The sequence below is a fragment of the Triticum aestivum genome, chromosome 2D (genome assembly GCF_018294505.1).
Source record: "Triticum aestivum cultivar Chinese Spring chromosome 2D, IWGSC CS RefSeq v2.1, whole genome shotgun sequence".
Classification (NCBI taxonomy): domain Eukaryota; kingdom Viridiplantae; phylum Streptophyta; class Magnoliopsida; order Poales; family Poaceae; genus Triticum; species Triticum aestivum.
The window spans coordinates 316,009,939-316,018,796 of record NC_057799.1 but is presented as its reverse complement, the minus strand read 5'-3'; the positions used below and the strand labels follow the sequence as shown (position 1 = coordinate 316,018,796).

Below are 8,858 nucleotides of genomic sequence, written 5' to 3'. Positions count from 1 at the left end.
TGACTGCTGGGACCCACCAGCTACATCTTTGCACGCAAGGAAGTGCGTTCGGGCAAAAACAAAAAAACGATTCGCCCCCCTAACTGCTGGGACCCACCAGCTACATCTTCGCAGGCAAGGAAGTGCCTGACAGTCGGGACCCACCTGGTCGAAGCGTACGTAGCGTTGTCATTCTGGCCGCGAACTTGTACGTACATACTGGTCGATGTAGAGGCGCGCACGTGTCGTAGTAGAGGCGCGCACGTAGCATGTACACGTACGTACAGCGGCCAGGGTGATGGAAAGTAAATACGGCCACGTACGTACATACGGGCGGGGTCTCGAACGCCTACTCGCGCGTACGTACGGCCAGGGCTCGTGTACATGGCTGGGTCGGAACGGAGAAACAACGTCGTCGTCGTGTTCATGGGGAGCCAACCGGCTGGGTCGGAACGGAATGCGTCGTCGTGTTCATCGGGAGGGCTTGGACAGAACAACTGATGGAAACGAGGCCTGGCGTACCACAGAACAGAGGAAACGGCCTTGTGTTCGACCGGCCACGTTCAAAACAGGATCCTGTTCGTCGGGAGGGGTCTGGCGTACCGCAAAACGGAGGAAACGGACCTCCTACGGTCGAAACGGGGGTCCTGTTGATCGGGAGGGGTGTGATGTACCGCAAAACGGAGGAAACGAACTTGTGTTGGAGCGCTATGGTCGAAACGGGGGTCCTGTTCATCGGGAGGGGTGTGGTGTACTGCAAAACGGGACTCCACGGGATCCTGTTCATGTCCACCGTCGACCCCCTCCAGCCTCCACGGGCTACTGTTCATCCACCGTCGACCTCCTCCAGCCTCCACCTGCGACTGTTCATCCACGGGCTCCTGTTCATCCAGCCTCCACCGCGCGCTACTCCACCGGCTACTGTTCAACCAGCCCTCTCCACGGGCTCCTGTTCAACCACCCCTCCACGGGGCTACTGTTCGTCCAGCCCTCCATCGTCTACTATTCATCCTGCCCTCCACGGGGTGGTCCTGTTCATCCTGCCCTCCACGGGGTCCTCTTCATCCAGCTCCAACCGGCTCGATTGATCGGGGTACTGTTCATCCAGAGGCAACACCACGGGGTCCTGTTCATCCACCCCCACCGGGAACTGTTCATCCAACCCCTCCCCCGCAACGCTCACTGTTCATCTAGAGGCAGCATCGATCGGCTTCAGTTAGCAGCAGTAGCGAAGGAATCGCTCGATCGGGTTCAGTTAACAGCCATCGATTGATCGCTCGGGTTCAGTAACGCGTAGCCTGCAGTGCAATCGCTCGGGTTCAGTTAGAGCCCAACGCCTCGCTCGGGTTCAGTTAGAGCCCAACGCCTCGCTCGGGTTTAGTTAGAGCCCAACGCCTCGCACACACGCGCGTACATCCGAGAGAAACGCGCATCGCTCGGCCCCCGACCACCCAGCGTAACCGGGGACTCCCCGATATTTTCCGCGCCCTCACTTCTACCACGGTTTTTTCCGTCATGGACGGCCCAAAGAATGTCATGCAGCTGCGTCTCCGGCCCGCCCAGGACGAAAAGCCCATTTTATGTCATGATTTTTTGTCATAGAAGTAGGACCCCACCACATCTATGATGATACCGGGTTTTGTCACAATTATCGTCATAGAAGTGTCATAAGTATGACAGAAAAAAATTTCGTTCGTTCCAAAATGTCACGGATGTGTCTTTTTTTTGTAGTGAGAACCGATAAATTTAATTATGCAATGTGTAACCTCAGTGGAATAGCAGGTTCGTTTTAACTGAGAGTTTTAAACCTACTAGAGGATTGAGGCAGGGAAACCCTCTCTCTGCACACTTGTTCTTGTTATGTACGGAGGGGTTGACCGCTCTATTAGCTAATGCAGAGGAGAATGGAAACATTTCAGGAATAAAGGTTAGCAGGAATGCACCATTGATTTCAAACCTTCCCTTTGCCGATGATTCTCTAATCCTTATGAAGCAAATTCTATGAATGCGGAGGTGTTGAAATCGGGTTTTGGACTTCTATTGTGCTGCCTCAGGGCAGATGGTGAGTGTTGGTAAGTCTATTATACTTTTTAGTCCCAGTACCAAAGTGCAAGACAAGGCGCAAATCTGTACAATTCTGAATATTATGACTGAAGCACTCAATGATAAGTATTTGGGTTTGTCTGCAATTGTGGGTATGGACAAAAGTGATTGTTTCCAATTCCTGATTGATCGAATTGTTATGAAAATTAGTGGATAGAAAGAAAAATTGTTATCCGTAGGAGAAAAGGAAATTTTGCTCAAATCTGTTGTACAAGCTATCCCAGCTTATGCCATGTTCGTCTTTAAAATTCCTAAAAAACTTGTAAAGAAATCATTGACGCGATGTCGCAATTTTGGTGGGGTGACGAGGACAATCAGAAGAGAATGCATTGGATGGCTGGTGGAAGATGTGTGTCCCAAAAGACCAAGGAGGTATGGGTTTTCGAGATATACACTATTTCAATTTGGCATTATTGGCCAAACAAGCGTGGTGCCTGCTTGATAATAAATATTTCCCAGATGGCGATTTAATGAGTGCAACTCTAAAAAAGGGTTCCTCTTTTACTTCATTCAGTGACTTTGGCATTCAAAAAAGGGTCGTCCTAAACAAGGGGCGCTTCCGGTTCTGTGGGTGCTTCAAACAATTTGCAAAGTATTATAGGGGGGAGTGAATTCTCTAAAAAATGGTTATATCTGGCAAGTTGGAAATGGACATAATAATATTTGGAGAGATGCCTGGATCCCTAACTGTGCGAATAGGAAAATTATTAGTCCTAGCAAGGGGCATCTTCTATCAAAGGTTTGTGGACTTATTGACCCAGTCATGAATTCGTGGGATGAAGATTTGATGAGACAAACATTATGGCCAATTGATGCTCACAGGATACTTGCAATTCCACTTCCCATGCATAATATGACGGATTTTATTGCTTGGAGCTATACAAAAAATGGTATGTTTACTGTTCGATCAGCTTATTTGGAAGAATGGAACCAACAACATGGGAAAAAATTGCAACATGCAAATGGAATGGGTAGAACCAATGTCAACCCTATTTGGGGTAAGATTTGGAAATTATCCTGTCCGGCAAAGATAAAAAATTCATACGGCGTACACTTACATGGAACCCTCCCATGTCGTGTTACACTTGCTAATAGACATATAAAAGTTTCGCCCATCTGCCCATCATGCTCGAATGATCCGAAAGATACAAAACACGTCTTGTCTCGGTGTCAGAAGGCGAAAGAAGTTTGGGGAAAATTAGGTCTGCACAAGGTGACCAATAAAGCTTGTGTTGTTGGTCGTGCGGGAGAGGCGGTATTAGAATTCTTACTCCTTATGCAAGATCATGAATTAACTATTATGGGCATCCAGAATGTACGTGAGTTGATCGCTATAACAAGTTAGTATTTATGATGTGATAGACGTAAACTGGTTCTTGAAGCAAAGTTTCAGGATGCAAATTAAACTTTGATGGGGGCTCATGCCATAAAGGCAAACTATGTTAATGCATACTTCCTCAGAGCAACTTGTAAATCAGGGGGATGGAGCATCCCTCCTAGGTGTTTCGTGAAGATGAATGTTGATGCCGCTTTTGATCATGATCTACTTCAAGGTACAACTGGGGCGGTCCTTAGAGATGATAAGGGAAGGTTCGTCGTTGGTGAAAACTGGAGGATTGATTGATGTGATGATGTATTAACAGCAGAAGATCTGGCTTTAAAGTTTGGTTTATTCCTTGCACAGAAGGCGGGCTGCAACTGCCTCACTGTAAACCCGAACAATATGAAAGTGATTGACACAATAAAGACCAGAGGACACTCGCGGGAGCGGGAGCTGCAGCTTTTGATAACTGTTACTTTTTGGCTTGTGATTTTTCTATAATTAGATTTGATCATTGTAACATGTAAGCAAATAAGGTAACCCATGAAATAGCTAGGTTCGCGAAATTTTCAGCCACTAGGGATTGGTTCGAGGAGCCTATGAATGATATTGTACCTTTTATGGACGATGTAACAATTATTTCTAATTAATAAAGTTGAAGTTTTATTTCAAAAAATATGTAATGAACTATTGTAATAACATTTTACTTAATTAATGCATGGGAGGTGTTTTAAAGAGAAAAATGTTCATGATTTGTGATGCGAATTTGTAATGTGAGAATTTCTGTAAATTTGTAACAACGTGACAATGATCATTACTTCTAAAAATCAGCACTCTTTTACATATTCAATTATACCCCATTATAGGCTTTAGGCTATTAAAGAATTGTTAGTCTTACTTTTTTCTAAATACACCCTCTTTAAATCCTGGGCCCGCCCCTGCACTCAACACTAACAGTAAAAAAATTCCTGTAAAAGATTGAAACAACAATTGGTCTCATCCTCCATCATATCTTTATCTACAAAAGGCAAAATCTCTTTACAGCGCGCGCATCTCCTTGGACAAAGTAGATACACACAAGAGAATGGAGATAAGTAGTGTAATCCTAGAACCAAATCTATCAACAATTTAGTGATGACTTAATTAATCTCGTTCACTGCCACTAATCAATGAAGTCAAGTCAAGCAAAGGCCAAGCCATGGGAACCATGCCGGTGACGGCCAATGCCCCTGGAAGCTGTGATCAGTTGAGGTGCGGGAACGCGAGGTCCCTGGCGAGCAGGTACCGGAAGCTCTGCCTGTGCGGCGCCCACTCCACCACTGCCTTACTCGCCGTCGTCCCCTGCTGCTGCTGCTGCCGGCACCGCTGCACCGCTCCCCGCACGCTCTCCGGCAGGCACCGCTGCGCCGCGTCGAGGAGCCGCTCCGGCGAGAGGCCGACGTCCCTGGCGTACGCGTCCACCAGCTTGGGAAGCACCACCCTGCCGCGGCAGTGCTGATGGTCCGGCGGGCGGACCCCCACCGTGGCGCGGATGTACTCCTCCTTGGCCGCCTCCAGCTGCTGGAACAGCCGCTTCGGCGTGTACACCCTCACCTGCATGCCCGTCACGCCATGCATGGATCAGTAATCTACTGCTGGACTGCTGGTTGGTACTTTGGCCAACAAAAGAAAAGATGCAGCAACGTTCCATGGAGAAAGAAAAAGGGGTGTCAAGTTAAGTTTTGTTTCATCATTATGTCATGGTGCGGTGCATTTAGCTTTATCACTTTCGAAAACATTTGTTCCACTCTACTCATGTTTCTTCCACATCGAATTAGTCAAAAGAAGTCTCGCAGCAGTGTATGTATGTATGTATGTCTCGATGCTAAGTGTGTTGTGTCTTTTGGGAGCATCTTTTACTAGCTAGAGAGGAGGTGGAGTTGGTTCATACCGCGGGATCGGAGTGGCTCCCGGAGCAAAGCGCGAAGCGCAGAAGAGGCTCGGGCCGATGGATGGCAAAGGCTTGCCATTGCCCCCCTGCTTTGCTCCCTCTGCTTTTCATCCTTGGCTGCAGCAAAGTCCTCAGCCACTGCACGCGCCGGCCAAACGGGTAAAAATCAAAATCTGTCCAGACATTTAATCAAGTATTGCAGGAACATTGTGCTCGATCTGCACCATGCTTTCTTGACCAAATGATGCAGCATCGGAGATACTACCACTCGATCAGCAGCACCATGCCTTCTTGACCAAATCATACATGGTTTGGGAGTACATACCTGTCCGGGACAGTGGGTGCTGCATCCGAGGACCAGCCCCTGGATGGCCGCCGCGTTGATGCTGCGCCCGGCGATCTTGCACTCAGCCTGTTTCGAGGAAAAGAAATTCCCTCTGTCAGTGTCACATCCCAAGAAAGCAGCAAGAAGAAGAAGGGCGCTTGCTTTTGATGATTCAGCTGTCCCACCTTACCTTGACAAGAAGTGATGTCTTCTTCAGATGGTTCTGCGGGATGCCATGCTTGAGGTAAGCCTGTGGGAGTTTGTGCCAACGCTTCATCATTTCACTCATTCAGACAAATATATACTGTATGTATGTGAGTAGTAGTATGGACCAGGGAGCAAGCAAGCATTACATGCATCAACAATGCGTTGTGTATGTTGATCCAGAAGGCGAGCTTCTCCTCGTTCGCCATCCTCCGGAGGTCGACGGTCTCCAACCGATGCAGAATTAACCTGAAAACGTCAAACCTATCAGTGCTCATTCACAACTGCTCATACCACATTAGTAGCACTGAACAAAAGAACAGAAGAATTTTCATATATTTGAGGAGACTAGGTAAAAACTCACTCACCTGTAAGTTTGGAGCAAATCTTCGACTTCTCTAAGCCTCGGGCGGTCGCGGGAAATCGATGGGACCTCAACCATGGTGTTGTACGGTCCACTGAACTCCTTGAGCCCCTCCACGTGGAACGGGTTGATCAGCCGCGAGTCCAGAGTGGCTTCTCTCCTGCAATTGGGGCTCCACATGTCCCCAAGGTACTGTGGCGAGACCACACTCGTCGTCGAGGAGAGCGACGACGTCGGCGACGACGATGCACGGTGGTGCACCAGAGGTGGATCTGCGAGCTTGCAGTACACCCCTGCCATGCACCTCACCATCTCCTCCGAAAGGTTGTTGGGGGTTTCAGGGATGTGGTCAGCCACATTGGTCCCCAGATAGCCAGCCAGGCTTACCACTCCTGATGTAGTAGCAGCCTCTCCTTCCTGTGAAATAACATTAACAATACCAGCCAAGTTAGCTGATAAGTAACAGAATTTAAAACCTTGCAACAGTTTGCAGCAGTAACATCAACCATTTTGAATTTGAATGTTGCCGTTGCAGCACATATATTCAAATTTCAGTGAAGTTTCTGTTACTAGGAGTATGTTACTGTCTGAAGTGCAACAGGAAACAACTGAGCCAACTGTCGAATTAGCAAATTCAGATGGATCACCTCCAAGAAGGAGAAAGGCTGAGAGTGGCAGGAGCGAAGAGCTCTCGCCAGGCTCTCCTCCGACGGCGATATCCTCGACGAGCACACGCCGCGGAACGACAGCGCGGACTGGCTGCGCAGGCCATGATCAGAGTCCATGGCCTTGGTTGGGCATGTGGACGGAGAGCAGTCCTCCATCATCGTGCCATTCCTCCTCTTGCTAAGGGGAGGGCAGCTGTAATGGAGCATTGCATCGCCACCTCTTCCGGCGGTGGCCTTTGGCTTGGGCGTTTCCTCCATCAGCGCGGACCGTGAGCTCACCGACGGCTTTGGCGGCGCCGGCTCCTCCTGACGGACGGCAAGTGAGGATGGCAATGTGGGCGCTTGCTCAAATGCCTTCCTGTACAGTGTTAGGAGGTACTGCTCCAGGTGCTTGATCTCCAGCTCCAATGTCGCAACCTCCCTTATCAGCTGGTTAGTGGGCTGCCAAAAGAAAAAACATCAGTTTCTTTCATCTGATGAACATATACTACTGTACTATTCATGAATTAACAGATGGTGTTAAAATGAAAGATAGATTCCCTGATAATAAAACTATAAGTGTCACCTGGAGGATTGGGCTCTCATTGGAGAGAGTGAGCGGAGCAGGGTTGGGACCCAACGCTTTCTCCAGTGCGCCGCGCACCGTTTGCTGATCGTCAAGGTGCCTCTCCAGCTGCACAATCTGCATCAGAGCATCATTAGACCAAAATGATGCTGGGTGCAATTCAGCATCCGGAGATGAAAATGCTGTGACAATTCTTTCAAGATGCAGTCTCTGATTTCTTCTGCCTGTGAGCTAAGAACAGCAAAAAAAATAAAAATAAAATGCTGGGTGCTTGCCTCTTTTCTGAGGGAGTCTTGCGTGTCAGTCTTGGGCTGGACTCCCTTGTTGGTTTCGCTCTGCAGATGAGAGTTTGAGTTTCTAGCGTTCTAGAAGACACCACAAAAAAAGGGAAAATCTCAAATTGGCACTATCTGGAGCACAAGAAAAAGGACAAAAACTTACCAACTTTGGGTGATTATGAGACGCTTTCTGCGAAGAATGCAGTGCATCCTTGGCATTTTTCTCCTCCAAATCACTGCCATTACAAAGCATAAAAACATTTTGATGAGCACTTATGAGAAAAAGAAGGAGGAAATTTGCAGAGGAGAAGATGATGTTTCCACCAACCTCTTGGAACGCTTGTGCCTGGATGGGGCATTGTAGTTGTAGGAGGGCTTGAGTGGTTTGGCTTTGGCCAAGGATCTGTGGTCTTTCTTCTCCAGTGCCTCCATCTCTCTCATTCTTGAAGCCAACCAAGAACTGGATGAAATCAGCATCAACTCAGGAGAAAAACCATGGCAGTGCAACTGATCAAGAACCGAACAAGCTTGCGCCAAGACGCAGGGAGAGAAATGCAACGAAGAATACAAAAGAAAGAGAAGAGAGAGAACTCACACAATTTAGCTGGTGGAGTGCTCGGAATTAATTGAAGGCTGGAGCAGTGGAGCAGAGGTGGGAGAAAGAGAGTTGAAGGCTGGAGCGGTGAAGCGGGAGAGTGAGAGGGAGCACCCAACCCAATGATGCAAGCGAGCAGAATGGTGGCTTCAGAAAGGCACACTAGGCTCCAAGAAGCTCTGCCCTGCCCTGCACATACATAGCCACCGGTGCCATCTACCCACCAGCACCTACTCCTCAGGTCAAAGTAACTACTCTACTGGTAGTGGACATTTTCTTTTTTGAACAGATGGAGATAGTGGACATTTTGCAAAGCCTCATTATCCGCAGAACAGAAACACCCCAATTATCCACACGCAACAACATCACCATGAGCCGATTAGCATGTGTGCGTGTTGCCTGCAACTGCAAAAAGGAACTGGCATAAAGATCTCCACAAAACAGACGGCTCTTTTTCCCTTTGCCTTTCTTAATTATGCTGCACCTTTTTAACCCGACTAGCTCAGAGGAAAAAAAATAGCTTCAC

At 48.1% G+C, this 8,858-nt stretch overlaps 1 protein-coding gene across 4 annotated transcripts; it reads right to left on the bottom strand.

Annotated features, from left to right (window-relative positions):
- Positions 1-4,393: 4,393 nt before the first annotated feature.
- Positions 4,394-8,553, bottom strand: LOC123052908 (uncharacterized). Of its 4 annotated transcripts, none has more exons than XM_044476272.1 (12): positions 8,333-8,553; positions 8,066-8,197; positions 7,901-7,973; positions 7,735-7,794; positions 7,460-7,576; positions 6,874-7,335; positions 6,231-6,643; positions 6,012-6,111; positions 5,849-5,908; positions 5,659-5,745; positions 5,334-5,471; positions 4,394-4,996 (listed from the first exon to the last, which is right to left on the bottom strand). In XM_044476272.1, exons 2-12 carry the CDS (start codon positions 8,176-8,178, stop codon positions 4,646-4,648), a joined length of 1,974 nt encoding a protein of 657 aa, XP_044332207.1. In that variant the 5' UTR covers positions 8,179-8,197; positions 8,333-8,553; the 3' UTR covers positions 4,394-4,645. The 4 variants fall into 4 exon arrangements, with proteins under 4 accessions (XP_044332207.1, XP_044332205.1, XP_044332206.1 ...); XM_044476270.1 differs by having other exon boundaries at positions 7,735-7,824; positions 8,333-8,521; XM_044476271.1 differs by having other exon boundaries at positions 7,735-7,824; positions 8,066-8,179; positions 8,333-8,521.
- Positions 8,554-8,858: the final 305 nt, after the last annotated feature.

What these genes read in the sequence shown, in the direction of transcription:
- LOC123052908 (XM_044476270.1), bottom strand. Translation starts at nt 8,178, where the DNA reads ATGAGAGAGATGGAGGCACTGGAGAAGAAAGACCACAGATCCTTGGCC. An exon ending in AAGACTCCCTCAGAAAAGAG is followed by an intron (nt 7,577 to 7,734) that starts GCAAGCACCCAG and finishes GCTCTGATGCAG; the next exon opens with ATTGTGCAGCTGGAGAGGCA. An exon ending in ATGAGAGCCCAATCCTCCAG is followed by an intron (nt 7,336 to 7,459) that starts GTGACACTTATA and finishes TTCTTTTGGCAG; the next exon opens with CCCACTAACCAGCTGATAAG.